At 42.4% G+C, this 18,585-nt stretch overlaps 1 protein-coding gene across 3 annotated transcripts in view; it reads right to left on the bottom strand.

Annotated features, from left to right (window-relative positions):
* The window catches only part of ALS2 (alsin Rho guanine nucleotide exchange factor ALS2), an 895,474-nt gene that overhangs the window by 253,123 nt on the left and 623,766 nt on the right, over nt 1–18,585 (bottom strand). For all 3 annotated transcript variants that reach the window (XM_069226056.1, XM_069226055.1, XM_069226057.1), the window contains 2 exons: nt 5,800–5,877; nt 4,216–4,349 (listed from right to left, as the gene is read on the bottom strand). In XM_069226056.1, the coding sequence (XP_069082157.1) occupies nt 4,216–4,349; nt 5,800–5,877 (212 nt within the window). The remainder of the gene's footprint in view (nt 1–4,215; nt 4,350–5,799; nt 5,878–18,585) is intronic.

Genomic DNA, 18,585 nt, shown 5'->3' with positions numbered 1-18,585 from the left:
GGTGGCACTTCGCGGTGGGGACTGCCACTTCCTTCGCCCCACATTGGCCATCCAACAATTCCAGAAGAGGCTGTGAACTGCGTAAATGCTTGTCTGAATACTAAGACACCTCCTCATCTCAACAAACCCTGCAGACACAGTCACCTTTCATGCAGAGACTACTAGTGATGGGAGAAGATCACTGCTTCCATGTGGGATTTTGGAGCACTCACCACTTCTGCTCCACTCCCAGGTCCCATAAACGATCACTCAATGCCTGGTTCTTTACTGATGGTCGCTTTGCATGCCATCTAGCCACAAAGCTCCAAACTTACTTTGAGATTAATGACAGGTCAGTTGAAAGAGCGGGTACAATGTGGGCAGCCAGCAAAGCTGCTATTAACGGAGTGCCCACAACATATCTTAAACACCCTGATCAAGACAGACTTAGCCAGGCTTGAATCACACACACTGCATCAATAGACTAAAACTGCAACATCCGAGTCTTAAAGCTGGCAACTAGAGCTTGACATTGACTTGTATCATTATGACAACTTGCTTTTTATTAGGCTCGCCAGTGTTGGAGGGAATCTGTCCAGCGTGTATATAAACACGGCAACAAACTTTGTAAAAGTTTTAATGGCTTGCCACTAAGGCCCACAGCTCTAGATGAATCCCCTCTGTAAATTCTGACACCTCCTTGTCCCCTACTTGCTCAAACTCTACAAGGAAGCAATGAAACTTGGATCCTTTCCTGCTTCCTATGCCGGGCCATCTCTTTGATGGCTGTGCGTCATATTGTCCTGTTTCTCTGATAAACACAGATATCAAAATCTTCACCAAAGCCCTGGCAAGGAGACTCCACCATGTCCTGGGTCCCATAATACACCCAGATCAGTGCATAAGACGTATCGACACAGCATTGGCCCAATGTTCAAGGAATACCTCACTCCACAGCGCTACTACTTGTAAACTTTAAAAAAGCTTTCGACTAGGTTGACCTGGTCTATCTGGACCTAGTCCTTCAATATATGAACTTTGGTCCCAATTTTCAGAAACATGTCAAACTCCTCTCTAATGTGTCCAGGACGTAGGTCCTTCTCAACGGCGTACTGTCATGAATGTTCCCTATTACACCTGGCACTGGACAGGGATGCCCCAACTCCTTTTCACTCTGGGCCTTGAGTCACTGGCCAGGATCATCCGGTGTGAGGCCCAGCTGCAGGGATGGGGTTGGGTGGGACACTTGAGGACAGGATTGCATAGTACGCAAACAATGTTCTCCTCTTTCTTATAATCACACATCCCGTCCCAGGCTCCTAAAGAGTGTTTGACGAGGCCTCAGGTTTCTGTATGAAACACAAGTGACTCCTAGTTCCCATACGAGGCGAGCACGCCGTACTATTTTGGCAATCTGCTGTCTACCATTACAGCCAGCATACACACTTGGAAGAAATTGCCCCTAAATGTGCTGGGATGAATTGCACTCATTAAAATAATGATAATCCTGAGATTCTTCTATGTGCTGCAAAATTTCCCATTCCACATTCCTAACTCCTGGTTTACTCAGATCATGGTGCTGCTTTGCTCCTTTTTCTGGTGGGGCCGACCTCCCCACATTGTCTTTGCTAAATGCTGCAGGTCGGTCTATGATAGGGGGTAAGAAGGGGTGGATATCCAGCTGTTTTACTGGCCATCCCAACTCATTGCTATGAATGAATGGCTGACTGGGGACTGGAGCGACCTGGCCCATCAAATGGAGCTAGCTCATCTTGACCTAGACAATGTTATATATTTGAAAGATACTCAGACATTTTTCCTTATTGGTGGGCGACTAACAGATTCACAGACTAGGACAAACGACCAACCCACCAGACTGCCCTCTGGGGAGGCCGCTGGCTCAGTTACATGTTGAGACTAGAGGGTTTCAGAGCCTGCGACTTGATTCGGGTCACTACACATTAGGAGATGTCTAGCTTGTGCCTCATATGTGCTCAATTCAAGACCTACAGGCTACTTTCCAACTTTCACATATTCAGTCCCATAAATACACACAACTCAGAGACACACTTGTGATGCACCACGCTGAGTAAAATCGAAGCAAAACTAATGATGGGACATCTGGGCCATGGGGACATCTCTCAGATCTACCGTTCCCTGGTCTGCAATGCCCCAGAGGCACTCGAGACACTTCGACACAGCTGGGAGCAGCGAGTGGCAGCCTGGACGACACAGAATGGCGAGCAGCATTCATTGCCCCCCGTGAAATTGCCATCCCAACACACTTTCTAATGATATAATTACACTACCTGCATATGGTATACTTCACTCCCCAAAGGCTCTGGCGCGCAGAACTGATCCCCAACCTTGCTGCCTCGCTGTTCCCTTCCAAACGCTGATTTCATCCATATGGTGGGGCAGTGCTTCTCTGGGGCCCATCTTGCAGCTGTAGAAGATAGGTTGCTTGAGCTGACTCCCAGAATTGCCCTACTGGGCCTCCTAGATGAGGTAGAGGGAGCGCAAGGCAACCATACAATCCTGAGAATAGCTACAGTGGTAGCTAAAAGAGACATAGCGCACAAATGAAAACACCAACCACCCTCCAATGTTGCCGAATGGAGGGTCAGCACGGACTGGTGTGCCAAGCAGGAAGAGCTGATCTAGAACACCAGAGGATGACCCCGTAAATTTGATAGGGTATGGGTCAACAGGGCAATTACTCTAGCCTACTGATTGGGTCTCAGTGCATGACACACAACGGTGCTGATCTCTCTTAATTTTTCTGTAAATCTGAATGCAGGGAAACAATGTGTAACTTTGTTATTTTATACTATTGCTCTTATGTTGTTGTATTTATGTCTAAAATCAATAATATATGTGTATACAAAATAAATGGAGAGAAAACAGCCCAAGAAAGCATATAAGTGGCAGTGGTTCAAGCCCACACAAGGGGCTTGGGTGCCACTGACTGCCACTGGTATCTCTGAGTTGCAAACTGTCAATCGATAACATGGATGATTAACTCAACTGCTATAACCCCATATGTGACAATTTAGGCAGTCTCAGAAATTCTCACCACTAAATCAACAAAATTAGGAGACCTACATGGTTTCATTTATTTCTCTATTCAACACTTTAAAAATCTTTCCAATTCCCAAAGCATACAGGATGACTTTTCAACCCACAAAACAATGTTCTTTAAACAGTTAAAATTGAGCAATGTGAACTGGTCATGATTCTCTACTTCCAAACCTCATTTACTGGTACCCAGTGTTGTGTTGTGTTTTTTTTTCATGTAGTTATATTGGGGAATAATTCTCAAACTTCAAATGACCTTGAGGCGCTGGTGGGGATCTGACTGAAACCTTTTTTTATTTATTTTTTTAACAGTGTGTAGGCTCTCACATACACATCAAACCACTAGAGAAGGCAGCATAAGATAGTTCTAGATGATCATGGTGATCTTATTAGGAGGGCAAATTTGCTACAGATGCTCGCCAACTGTGCAAGCCCTAGAAACAGATTTTATCTTTAGAACATATTGTACATATATTGGAGTATCTCTGCAAAGAATTGCCTTTAGGTTGGAATTATCTACTGTGCCAGCCATTACATGGTGCTTTTTGATAGGGTCAATGTTTCTAAACTCATTCTAGCAGGGGTATGGGAAGACAACATGGACTGCAACTTTTCAATAAATAAGACTTTTAAAAAAAATCTGAAACCTTCAAAAACCAAAGGCTAACTACAAAAAGAAAGTTAAACAATTGGATACTGCTCAGTCAGTACCAAAGAAAGCTCAATGTTGCTCGAGGGTTAAAAGGAATTTCATGGATAATACATACTGAATATTTAAAATATATATCAATGGTTTAAATGTGCAGGGTAAATGTATCATGGTCTCCTGTTTCCCAATCTTCTTTTTCCTTACTATTTGTTGTTTTTACTCTCCTTTCTCCTCTTTCTTGCTTTTGTCCTCAAATGTAACTTATTGCAGTTGTAATACTAAGTTGTAATTTGCTTTGCTTCTATCGTTTTTCTTTCAGTATTTTGCCATATTTACAATAAAAAAGGAACCTGGCTTTACAGAAAACTTTGATAACAACATAGTCTGCTCACTCCTGCGTCAAAGGGGGACAATTTATAGAAAGCTTTTAAATAGAAGCGAAAAATGCAGAACTGGTTCTAAACAAGACATAACAAATGTACACATATGTCCCTTTTCTGGCCACTTACAGAGCTCCAGGTTTCTCATTCTCGCTTTCATATAAGCTGGGTTTACAGTAGGTTGCAGCAACCTTGATTCCAGATCCCCATTCTCCATTGAAGAGACCGTCAATGCAGTCTCCATTTGGAAGGGTCAGCATTCCCTGAGAACAAAAAACAAGCACAGAGACCAAAGGACTTAAAAATAAACAGTAACTTTACAACCCAAAACTGAGAGCCTCTGCACACAAGAAATAATTAGAGTGGAATTTACTTTCTCCCTTCAGTGCAGGTCCACATAATGTTTAATAAACTATCCGGAAAGTTTGCCACAAACTGTAAAAAAAAGTTCTGTATTATTATAACTGTTAATATACTTTACAGTGATCTCTTCTCAGTGAAATGGGGATCCATTCTAAATGTTATCCAACAATTACCACAGAAGTTTATATTTCCTACTGCTCTACCTAAAATTGAAACTAACATTCAGTATACAATGCCCCTCCACTGTTTTGAATGCTTTCTCAGTATTAAAAATGAATGCCTCTAGCACTTAGGGCCCGATTTAGATATAGGCGGATGGGTTACTCCGTCACAAAGGTGATGGATTTCCCCTCCGCCAAAATCTAAATCCCATTATTTTCTATGGGATTTAGATTTTGGGGACGGGATATCTGTCACCATTGTGATGGAGTAACCCGTCCGCCGTATCTAAATCAGGCCCTTAATATATAACAATGCTTTCTGTTCATGGAATAAACAGACAATAGCTAACACACAGTGTCCTCTGATGAGTACCTCCTTAAGTATAGATGCCATTTTCAGAGGTAGACACTTTGTTCACTATTGTTAGGAGCTCAACCTCATTACTGACACTCAGTAAGACAGATGTATGTCAACTATTGCTTGCTGCCTTATGCAAAGGGAAGGAAGGCTGCTCCTTTTGAGGCAGGGTCAGACTGACCACTTCTGTAATGAGACAGATGATCCTATGAAATTGATTGACTCTATTTTAAGTGTTTCAGAAGTATTATCCCAAGCATTTAATAGCATTTTTAATTTTCAATATGTAATCGTGACTATCCATGGGGGAAGTTCAGAGAATTTCTCTATGTAAAAGGATTAAGAAAATAAAGGACTCCAGACCCAGTCATACAAGTTAGCATACACGTTAGGCTCTAAAAAAAGAAATGTGTTCTCTTAAATGAGTTTTGAGAGGGAGCAAACTGATTCTTCTCAAAGTGAATATCACAACCATTATTTGGTGATGCAGTCAAACACAAATATTTAGGACTGGGACAGTGTACGTCAGGAAAAACAGTTTTGAGACATGTTTCAATAACTGGTTATTAACTGCAGTCCAACACCCATTATACAGCAGAAAAGATTTGCCAGATGTGTCAAACCTTAGATCACCAGTCTCAAAGAGCTATGGATGTGTTTGTTACTCAATGTATCTGCATCTTTGCACTTCTTTGGTGGTGTGTATAAAGAGAAGCATTGGCTGTTCACATTCATTACAACAGTACAAACATTACGGTTCCAGTGTTTACTTTAATGAACTAAACATTTGTAATGCAGTGAAAATATGATTGACAGAATTACAAATCCAACCTTTCCATTGAGAGTCCAGTCTTCTGAAAACTCCCCTTCATAAACTGTATCATCTTCAGAGAGTAAAATTCCAGTCCCCTGTGTAAAGATGCATACATGGATGAACAAAAAATAAAAGCTCATTGATGTCAATAACCAGTTATGAAATGCAATTTCAAAGAAAAGTGAAAAGGCATAATTGTAATCATAGTTCTCCTTCATAGGATTCTTTACTGAATTCATTAACAGTGAAAACCCACACCTCTCTACCTATCTTTTTTAAACACATATCTATGTAATGGCATATTCTTCACAAATTAAGGCCCTCATTGCGACCCCGGCGGATTTTTCCGCTGAGATCGGGCTGACAGTCGACAGAAGACCGCCAGCGTGCAGACCCCCCCCACCGGCCACATTACGAACATCCAGCTGAGCTGGCGGGCGGAAACAGTCTTTCTGCTCGCCAGCCCAGCTGGGATCAGGGCCTGAACATGGAGCCGGCGGTAATGTGGCAGTGTGAAAAGCACAACGCGGCTGTGCATGAGGGCCCCTCGTCACCCATTCCGCCAGCCTTTGCCAGGCTGGCGGAATGAGATTCATTATCTGGCGGGCAGCGGTGCTTGCAGTGCTGCTCTATCGGATCAGAAACGCTGCCACCGACATGCTGCCTGGTGGCGGGAGCCTGGCGGCGTTTCATCCATTGCGGTTCTACCACGTTCATTATATGGCGGTCTGGACCACCATGCCGTTGGCGGAAGTTACTGCCACCGCCGGCATGGCGGTCCAGCCCGCCATGTATGTAATGACCACCTAAATCTTTTACTTGCCACTTTAAAGCAGGTGGATCCAACCAGTTGATCACGAGGAACCAGTAGCATGTGTTTATTTAACACTATTGTCATCAGGCTGCAGATAGCGGGGCCAGATAATGAGCAGTGCTGGAGTCAGATTTACAACCCATGGCGAGGCACAGAGGTGAAGAATTGAAGCACAAAGATATTTATCTCTTAAATAAATGTCCTTGTCACCTCAATATTGGAGGTGAGAACAAAATTATGTCTCTCAATGCTTTTAAATCAGAGAAAAATAAAATGAAGTTACCTTAATGACTGAGTTAACTTTTAATTTTAACTTTCTCAAATTCTTTTTCAAAATGTTGCATTTACAAACAGCAAGCTTCTAGCTCCCGGCTGCCAGTATAACACTGTGCCATAGTTATAACTGAAAAATACAGTTGTTTTTTAAATAAGGGAAAAATAAAGTGCAGAAAAATGTTCCATGTTATGAACATTTTTGCACTTTAAATTTCTCCCATTTAAAGAAATGGTTGTATGTTTGTATTATACATATAATGGTACTACATATGGTGAAAGGTATGTCCTGTGTCACAAGGACATATGACACAGGCTTACAGTCACCCATACACATATTTCCGATTCATTTGCACAAATGTTCATAAATCCCTAAAGACCATGCTCTCACTGACACACACGGCAGCCATGTCAATGTGCCCCTAGTCAAAGTATTTTGTTCAAACCACAGTGTCTGGATCTATGGACATTAAGCCTAAAGTCAATGAAGTTGGGTGTGGGGGTGTCTGGTAACAATGCGCAAGTTGTTTAGACTTCAGTAGCTCACGGTGATTTTCAATGATCAGAAGTAGCTCTTGCTACAGAAAAGGTTGGAGACCCCTGCTCTGCCCTGAAGTCACAATTGTTTTTAAATCAAAAATATGAAAAAGCAGGAAAACAGGTGACAGATTTTTAGAGAAAAAAACTGTACAGCTCCTTTTGAGTCAGCCAGGCTGAAATTCCGAACCTTGTGCATATAGAAAATGTGGTTGGGGACTTAAAAAGCAAAGGAGGTTGGACCTCATGAACATCAAACAGAAAATAAACATGCCTTGTGTGCTATGGTTTCAAAGAAAGAAAGCTACAATGTCTCATATGAATGAATTACAATATTCATTACAGGATTTATCAAATTGTATTTTCAAATCATATACATTTGTAAGTGCGCTTTATTTGTTTGTTACACAACTGACAAAATACAAGCCTACTTCCTTAAGTTCACTGTGCACATACTTCTTGATTCCAAGAAATCCTAACAATACAAACATCCGGCAATGATAAGAAAGATTGTTCTTTATCAATGAAAGTGATGTGCGTAATTAGAAGGTGAATGCTTAAAATCAAGGCTTAACATTTTCCTTTGTAACTGGACCATGTGTTACGGCAGTTTCCTGCCTTAAGCCCAGAATCGACTTCTGTGGGGAACAAGATGGGTAAACAGTGTGGTAACTTCACGTTATGTTAGTGTGGTATACGTGGTTCTGTTAGTGTGTTACAACTGCCAACTGCTTCCATATTTAATCTGAACATGACTTCTCTAAATTATCTAGTTTTCCACCTACCTTGTTTTTCCCAGCCAGCAGACTAGTGTCTAAATTGCCTACTCACATATATGTCAAAGAGTGTAACGTTGCTATGAAGGAATATATTTAGCCTTGATTTTAAGTGTTCATCTTGTATTCACTCACATCACATACACAGGTGAAGAGCAACCTTTCCTTTCGTCGCCGCATGTTTGCATTGTTGGTGTTTCTTGGAAACACTAATTATGCGCACAGTGAACTTGGGAAAATATGTCAGTTTTGTGAGAATAGGACAAAATATGTCTGTTTTGTTGCACTGAGGGCAGACAAAACCACCGCATAAGGACTTACTAAGAGAAAGATTTACTTCTCCATCATCATGCTACCGGAGCAGGAGAGACCTCCAAACCACACTGTTCATATCCCAATATCATAAAAGGGTAATGCTAAGGGAAAAACATATACCCAATAGTCCCCAGCCCAAGGGAAATACCATGAGTTTTATTTGGCATCATCTGTGTCTGTCCTTTATTGTCAGGACATATGTTTTTTACCTTGTTACGATATGGGATGTATTTTTATATATGTATTTGTGTGTTTTGCATTGACTGTATTACAGCCCTGCAGAAGTCCATTTTTATGGACAAAACGCACTTACTGCTTTCGCTGTGAACGTGTAATGGTTTTGGAACAAAGATAATAAAGTGAAGAACTGAACATTTTTCTGAATCTGATTGGGAATCCTGTGTTTACATAATATTGACTGTGGTGCACCCCTATTCTGTATAGCTGGAATGTCCCTGATTTAAGGGTTGCATCTTGGCATCAGGTGCTAGTAGAAAGTGCACACAGACATTAACTGAATTATCTTCTGATGCAGTGACTGTTTGGGAACACAGGATAGGTATGGTGATTGTTGGTCTGCTGCCTTTTTCTTTGGTGTATTCAATTCTTTGTACTTGTGACGATCTTGACTTCGTAAAAATGCTGTGTAGAGAGGGGGAAGGATGGGGGACTGCGGTGGGCTTGAGGAAGTACCTATTTTTTTTTTACCATTCGTCAGTCTGACAGGCCCAACCACATACAGCGGTACCATGCTATACGATCCCCATGGCTGTAAACCTTGGTTCATGGAATATAAAGGTCCTTAATTCCCAAAACAAAAAAGATAAATTCAGGAAATATATCTCCGACAGCGGTTTGAGATAATAGTGCCTCAGGAAATCCATCTTAAACACACTGAAGAACACAGGTTAAAGCACAAATCCTACCAGCTGATATACAAGTTGTCGGCTAGTTCCAAACATAATGGGATGGCGCTGCTGTTCCACTCTTCACTTAAATTTCAAATAACCAATGTGAAGGCTGATAAGGATGGGAGAATGTTAATGGTCAAGGGGCCCCTACATGGCTGCAAATGCACAATAGCCATGATCTATGTCCCAAACTCGAACCAGGTTGATTTCCTCCTTTCTTTTCTCAGTCAGCTGAGCGGTTTTGCATAACAGGAGAGAGTGGTATTGGGGAAATTCAAACTCATCTGGAACCCCAATATGGATAGTCGTTATCCGCAGAGGTCACACAGGGGCACCTTCTCTCATCTTGTGAAACATGAACTGACACAACATGGCCTTTTAGAAACTTGGCATTCACTCCACCCCGCAACTAAAGACTAAACCTTATTTTCATACTCACGTAGAACTTATTCGCGGTTCAACCATAACTTTGAGAGCCAAACACTACAACAGGCTCTTATAGGCGTTACCATTCACCCTATAATGATTTGTGATCATGCTCTGGTGGAGGTCACCTTAGGCTGGCCAGCCCCAAACTCATACTTCTGTAGATGGTTCTTCCCAAATCCCCTTACACGTGACCGCCTCTTTGGGGACAAGCTTCGGAAAACCATTAGAGAGTACTTTCAAACTAACAACCTCTGAGACTTTATTTTTCTATGACACAGTATGACTTTAAAGCTGTACTGAAGGGAAAATGTATTTTGCTCATGACTACTCTCATTTGCCAGAAGACCAAGGAGCGTTTAACTTTGGAAGGACAGCTCCTCCGAGTAGCACGAGCCCACAAGGAATCCTCCACTCTCACTCGCCAACTGGAAATGACCGCACTGAGGGGTAAACCTACAGCAATATACTCCAGTAGAGCAGAACTCGCCCTCTTGCATCCCAGACAAACCACCTATGAAAGGGGCAATAAGGTGGGAACTCATTTAGCTTGGCAGCTGTGAGCAAAACAAGAGAAACACTACATAGGCCTGATTCAGGTAGCCGACAGGACTTTGACTTATACGTTAGAGGGGAAGGCAGGGATCTGCAGATCCTTTTATAAGACTCTCTATTTTAAAAAAAACAGCGAATAACCAGAGGCAAACAGCGTATTTGGCTGATAGCAGGGTCCCAACAATTTCAACAGCCCAGCAAGAGCTATTAGAGGAACCCATTAATGCAGAGGAGATCCAATTGGCATTAGATTCACTGAAGCTAGAAAAATCCTCACGGCTGGATGGGCTCACTGACAGTTTTATAAGACCTTCAGTTCTGACCTGGTCCCCCACCTGATTGCTCTTTGTAACTCCTTTGCTGAATCCGTGACCCCTACTATTGGGGAAGCCCTCATTATGGTAATCCCAAAACCTGGGAAAGATCAGAGTAAGTGTCCGTCCTACCGGTTGATTGCACTGCTAAATCTAGATGTAAAACTGTACACCAAAAAACTAGCTAATTGACTGGAGGGTGTCATGCCGGACCTGATACACCCAGATCAGTTGGGCTTCAATAAAGGACAACAGATGCAGGAAAACAGATGCACAACAATCTCTGACAGGTGGTCCACCTAGTGGAAGAAGTCACTAAGAAATGGATACCTGCAGACCTGAAGTTCTGTTATCACTGGACTCAGAGATAGCGTTCTACCAGGTGGACTGGACCTTTCTCTTTCACATATTGCATCAGTTTGGTTTTGGGGGAAAATGATTTACAGAGATTCAAGCCAACCATGCAGCCCCCGCACTAGAGTCTCAATTAATGGGACGATCTCTGAATACTGTTCTTTGGACCACGGTGCATGGCAGGAGTGCACCCTTCCCCCCCCTTTTATTTGCCCTAAGCATCGAACCCCTGGCAGCTAGGATATGTGCCTTTCTGCTTATTCAGGGAATACCCTTTGGGTCGGTCAATCATAAAGTTTCACTTTTAGCAGACAACGTCCTCATGATTCTAATCTGCCCACAAACATCAGTCACAGCTCTGCAGACGGAACTCTGGGCTTTTGAGCCAGTGGTAGGATTCAAGGTCAATCTTACTAAATCTTTCCTGCTCAATCTGAGAGTTACAAAGGGGGAGATAGAGGGACTGGTTGTCCTCTACACCCCTTAGTTGGGAGGCAAGGGAGATCACATACTTCGTATCAAAATTACTCCACGGGTAGAAGATCTGTATAAACCTAACTATCCCCACTTCTACTTCAACTACAACAAGACCTTATGAAATGGGCCCGCTCTATTTATTCTGGCTAAGCCGTATAAATGCTATAAAGATGACAATACTGCAAAAAAATTGATACCTCCTGCAGGGCCTTTCTATCGACATAGAAAATATATTTTTCACTTCCTTGCGCACCATGCTTACCACCTTCATCTGGCAAAGCTGCAGAGCTCGACTACCACATAAAATCTTGACCCTCCCCAAATCAGCAGGAGGTTTGGCCTTCCAGAACTTCCCCCACTATTATAAGGTGGCACAACTCTGAGTAATCACAGAATGGTTCATGAGGGAATCAGATAAACACTGGTTATGTTTGGACAGGACGATAGTTGGGAGAACAATTTGGGACGTCCTGTGGAAGGCCAAACACAGCCTTCCTCCTAATGTCTACTTAAGCACCCTGACTCGAACTACGTTGAAAGCTTGAAATGAGGCAACCCGCCGGCATAGGTTGACGACCTTTCCCTCACCTTACACTGCTACCCACTACAAAGGCCTTTCAGCCAGCACTAGCCCCAGGTCCCTCTGACTTATGTAAGAGGGGGCTGTCTCACTATCTCTGATATTTTCCATGGGGGTGCCAGCCTCACATTCAACAACTGCTTCAATGATTTCATGCTACCATATACTGAACTGTACCATTACACCCAATTAAAACACTGCGTAATACAACCTGAGTTTCGACAAGCCACCACAAGAGACTTGCTCACTATAGAGAAATGTGTACGTAGCCAGGGGGATTCTAGGGGTTATATCTAAATTTCTCTATTCTATCCTGAGCTCCTCGTTAGACGCCCCTGCTCCTCGACATAGAAACCTCTGGGACCAGAGCCATGGGACTCCCATTACTTTAGAGCAGTGGTGGAAACTATGGAGTGACATCCCGAAGTTTAACCGATCGATGGACCTTAGAGAAGCCCATTACAAAATACTTTATGATTGGTATTTACATCCTTCCAAACAAAAAATATATATACCTGGGAGCATATGATAGGTGTTAGAGGGGTTGAGGACTCGAGGGTGATTTCCATCACATATGGTGGGACTGCCCTTCGATAGGACCGTATTGGAATTTAATTTTAGCTCAGACCAAAGGCATCCTGGGATATCCCATGCCTCAAATGCCAGACTTTACCCTTTTGGAGCTATGTAACCCCTCCTATCAAACATTTGGAGATAGAAGCATTATATGGCTGTATCAAGGCGCAGCTAAGATGGCTCTGCCAGCAGCTTGGAAGAAACCTACAGCCATCTCCAGGTCCCAATGGCAACCCCTCTGGCAGAATCTCACCATGGAATCCAAGACAGATAAACTCATGGACGCCCATAAAGGCTTGGACTACATATGAGCACCACTTGTGATGTATTTGTCTGTGGGTCTTACACTGTTCTCCTGACCCACTCACATGAGGGCACACCATCTCTTCCAGACTTGAGTCCTTTCACACCATGCAGCCCTCTGGTCAAGATCCTCCAGCCTCAGTGGAGATAACTCACAGTATCTGCTCCTACCTACCACATGCTAGACAATTCTGCCACTCTGTACATGCAAGTGTTCAAGTTCTAAGTTTTCCCTGGTCTAAGGATGTTGGGTCAAGGGGTTATACTGGGCTTATACGAAGTTCTTTGTGATAAGCCACATGCCTTCATTTTATGGAAAAATTCTTGATGGTTGTCATCTATGTAGGTAACCACTATGTATAAAATTGTATGGACTTTTAGCACCGCTATAGAATGTGGCCTCCTGATATGTCATGTTGTAATGCTGACTTTCTGTGCCCAAGAAACTAATAAAGACAGTTTGAGAAAAAAATTGCTGTGTAGACCCAAACTTGGCATATTAGATTATTGTTTTTCAACAATAATTGCAGTAGTTCCTAGTATTTCTAGGAATTGATATGTAGAAATATGAATCTTGTAGGTCTGTGAAACACATGCAATCACCTTGTTGAAATTGAGGGCCTATCTGGTGAAGTGCTAGCTAGCTTTCCCAGTTTTTCTTTTTTCACCCAGTTGCTTGCTATAGGATACGTCAAAACGGGCCTGCTTTGATTACTGAATCTAAGAGCATAGCTGTCATTAGTCATTTGTTAATTTATTCCGCTCATCCAGGTACTTGGCAAAGCTTGTCCATTCTCGGTTTGACGGCAGAGTAGGTTAGTCACAAGGGTTTTACCTACAGATGCTTAATATTGCTGGGTTCCTCCTTTTGATGGTCTTCACTGGTGATACAGAGGTATTTGATGTTGCATGGGATGTGATGACTGTTGTCAGAAGAGCTGATGAATGTGCGGCTAATTTACGAAGAAGGCCTGTCATGAAACTGCAAGTATTTTTCTTTCTTCTTCATGTCTAGGTCTTCAAGAGTATCAGAAAATACATTCATTCTATGCAGTTCTTCATCACTTTATCAGCCAGAGATGTTCGCTATGAAGCTCACACCTAATTTAAGACCTTTAAATCTCACCCATAACCAACAAAGTATCAAACTATTGTAACCATAACTTCTGTTATGATGCTTTTATTCTGGATGAAAACAACAAGGCTTCCTTTCCTTACCACAATTAAAACTGTATTTTATCCATGGGGAGAGCAACATAGAAACTCTTCATTTTCTCTGACAAGGATCATCTTTTCAGCCTATGAAAACAGTGGAACCTCCTGCCTTTCTCATTGTGATACGCATATCTTTCTCCAATATGGAGAAAAGTCTCCATTTCACAATTTGAATAGGTGTTGGCCGTCTTTATTGAAAACTGTGTTGTGATACCATTCAAGTGAGTTTGGTGGTATCTAACATTTATTGCTCTAGAGATAATCTGGACTATTCTAGGTAACAGAGGATATCCTCATCATAAGTCAGTGTAATTTCTTTCTCTAATGTAGAGATAATGTGTTCCAGAGAAAAGGCATGTAATTTGTGAAAAACTCTTTTGCCAGCTTAAAAGGAGACTACCTTACGTCAGATAACAGCCTTGAAGTCTTCTTATAATATATGTGTGTGTAGGATACAGAACACTGATTTACTTCAAAACAGGCCTTACTTTTTTTTAAGAACTCCCTGAGGTTTTGTCCATATCCCCTTGTTTGTGGTGGATCAGGGTTATCTCGATAAGCAAATGACCCGAGACATCTGGGGAGTTCAAAACCTCTGCAGTTCCACTGCTGGGATGATGCAGTAGTCTATTCAGGAATATATGTGGTGGGAGCTAGAGTGATATGTATACTCCCTCCCTCCCAAGTGGTTCATATAGCATACATTGCTATCACCATTCTGGACCACCCATTTAGAAAGCAATAGTGTCCTCTGATAGTCCATACTGAGGTTAAGGCCCTCATTTTGAACATGGCGGGTTGGCCCGCCATGCCGGCATTGGCGGCTGAAACCGCCAGCCGGCATGGTGGGCTGAAACCGCCAGCCGGCATGGCGGGCCAACCCGCCACATAAACACTTAGAGGGCCGCCACTCATCAGGCAGCCTGGCGGTGAGCAGAAACACCATCTGACAGGGTAGCTGCGCTACCCTTCGGTTAATGTTTCCTGATCCACCAGCCTTTCCCAAGGCTGGCGGAGGGGGGCCCCTGCACTGCCCATGCACTTTGCATGGGCACTGCAGGGCCCCCGGTGCAGTGCTCCGTCGTGCAGGTAACTGCCCAGATCTGCGCAACGGGTGCAGCTGCACCTGCTGCACAGAGGCATTGAGGGCGGCTCCATTTGGAGCCGCCGTCAATGTCCCGCCATGGCCTTTCTGTGAGCCGGCGGGCAGAAACACTGTTTCTGCCCACTGGCCCACAGAAAAGTTCTTTATTCGGCTGGCGGGGATCCGGTGTCGCTGGCCGTCAGTGTTTTGACCACCGTGTTCATAATGACCGCCTAAGTCTCCTTCCATTATGGTTCTCCTCCCATTATGGTCGTCCTAGGCAGTGAGTTAGATGAAATAGTTGCTATGGTGTGAAATAATGTGGACAGGATCATGGGATGGATGATAACCATCAATAAAATGTGTTTTCATCTGTCTGTAAAGGGCCTTGATTAATGTATCCCATACACCTGTGCCTAGAAAACAACATAAATGCATTAGATTGGTATTAAGTGAATATATACGGAATATGATTCTTTTTCTGGTTTCTGTGAAAAAACAATGTAAAACAGATGAAAAGGAATGTACAAAGAACCTCCGCTTTGGTATTAACAACTCCTGCCAAGATGAGTGATTATCAAAGGCCAAATCCCAAACAGGAAAAGGCCTTTACCTTCTTTAAACAGTGACCCTTAATTGTGAAATCTCTTGATTTGATCGATTTGTTACCAATGGCCATTACAAACACCTAACTAAAATTTGAACCAAGATCCCTTTCATTCATGTAGGAAATACATCCATCAAGAAGCTCTTTCAGTGCATTAGCTGCCCTGATCAATAAAACGGCCTCATCTGTATATAATAAAATTGGCAAAAACATCCACCAACTCACCTAACAGTTTTATGCCTAAAAGCTAAAATACATTCTAAATCATTAATATATAAAATAAATAAAATCAGTGCTTATGCACAGCCATGTCTAACTCACCTGGCCAATTTTAAAGAGGTAGTGCAATTCCCAGTTGTGTTATAACAGAGCTTGGAATTAAGGTCACTGTGCAGGTGTTGCAGAAAAGATAAGATTCCTGAATCTACATCCATACTGGCCACAGCTTTGGCCTACTGACATGGTCAAAGGCCGAACTGAGGTCGATTTAACCCACATGCAGTGAGTCCCTTTTCACGACGGTGCACTTCTCTATTGAAAGGTGTAATTTGGGACACTGCTCTGTAGTATAAAAGCCAAAGTGAGTTCTGAACATACTCCTTCATTCTCTGCCCAATTAAGGATTTGTTACATAATATTCCTTCCAGCTATTTTTTACTACAGAGTCAGTGAGTGAGATGGGACGATAGCAGCATGGATCTTCGCTGTTACCTTTTTGATGTACTGCGACTAGGATCGATTATGATCAAGGTTCTGGTATCCTTAACTTACTAGTTGCGTTAAAGGCCCTCATAACAACTCGAGCCCAGAGCTCAGTGCTATTTTTAAATAGGTCCATGGCAACCCAATCTGGTAGCAGGGACCTTCATGCCATGACTATGAATTATTGTGTCTCTAACTTTTAAGTAGTGGAAAGTCATTTTCATTCTGGGGCCGGCTGGGCTCTGTGAAAGAACACCATCAGTTGTATTTATGGGAACTTCATCATATATACTGGAGAAGTGCTTGATCCAGCCTTCTGGCATGACAGAGTAATAATTTGACATTCTTATTTGGATTACAACAACAGAATGAATAAGCTTCCAAAAAGAAATTATACTACTTATTTTACTAGCCAAAAGAACTTTATTCCACACCTTATCTTTCAACTCCTAGCTCAAACTGATTTCTTTATATTGCTGTCTACATCTTGCCACCTTACCTCTATCTGTTGCTAAACTTACAATGGCTTGTCTCAAGTTACGGTTAGCCTTTGAGCATGCACAATTTTAAATCATCTTTTGCTACTGAGCTCAACAGTAGATTACTAATTATTACAGTGTTGATGGAACCGGTTATCTGATATAATGAGGCGGTGATTAAAGCATCGGTGCTCTCAGAAAAGTTCAAAGAATTATAAAATTCTTGACGTTTACATGTGATTAAACGTTCTAAATTTTCAGCAGGGTTAATCCAACCCCATTTCAGTTTACAACCATTTTCTATGATTTGAAATGCCCTGTGCCCCAAGTTAAGATCCTGGAAAACACAGCTGGATAACTTAAAGGACGAGAGGAGTGGTCTGTAATCACTAAAGGGTGTTCCTTTCACACAAGCACTAACATATTTGTTCTGTAGATTGGTAGACATAAAGATGCAGTCAGTAATGCTCAAACAGCTCTGACCAATAAATGTGGGGTGTGGCATAGCTGTGTGATTTATCAGTTCGTAGACATCCACAAGATTCCTCTCTACAACAAGTTTACAAAACGACATCCCTTGTTTATCACAATTTTCAGCAGTAACTGGATAGTCCTTTATGTAATACATATCTAAATAGAGACACACAGGGGTCAGGTCCTTGCCAATCTTAGCATTAAAATCCCCAGCAATGATTAACTGGTTACTGATGTTCAAATTGTCTAAATCACAGTTAATATGATTGCACAAAATAAATACACTATCCATTTCTTTTTATGTATTTGCATTTTTATCAAACAAATATATCTATGTACAATAAATACAGTGGGATACGCATGGAATGTCAGAGAAGCAATCAATCAATAATGGAACAGTCATCACGGGCCAATCAGTGTCATAAAAAGTAAAAACATTTCAATATGGCACAGTAAAGGAGGACTGACAAGGAAGCCTCTTACATAGACCTTTAGCAACAGCAATGAAGTGCAAGGACATCCCCACTTCAGCATCCTACACCAATGCTATCCCACCCTTACCCATCATCAGCCCAGATTCTGTCATGCCATCAAGGTCCCTATGGTTCATAGAAATGGAGTCAAGCCGGAGCTGATCCCTGTGTGTCAGCGTTGGGGAAGAAACCTCTAGGGGTGTCTCCCCTTCCACAATCTGTCCTCTGCGATCTATTCTGGAGCACGCCACAATAATAGTATCCCAAGCAGGTAAAAGGCAGCACCGGGTGCATTCCTCTTTTTATTTCCTTCCAAATCAATTTTCTCTTGCATTCCACCCATTTCAACAGTTCCAACCGCCATCTATGTATACATACATCAGGGCTGTTGGCTGATTTCCAGCTCATCAACAGCTGTCTGCGAGCCAGTGGAAGTGCCAGATCCATGAATCTATCCGTCACCTTTCGGACCACACTGCAGTCATGCAAACCTAGTAAACATTGTTGCATAGTACACTCCAAGTTCCTATCTGTAGCTTGGAAAATAACCTGAAAAAT

The sequence above is a fragment of the Pleurodeles waltl genome, chromosome 3_1, assembly GCF_031143425.1.
Source record: "Pleurodeles waltl isolate 20211129_DDA chromosome 3_1, aPleWal1.hap1.20221129, whole genome shotgun sequence".
Taxonomy (NCBI): Eukaryota; Metazoa; Chordata; class Amphibia; order Caudata; family Salamandridae; genus Pleurodeles; species Pleurodeles waltl.
The sequence above is the reverse complement of the archived record's forward strand: the minus strand, read 5'-3'. Positions and strand labels throughout refer to the sequence as shown.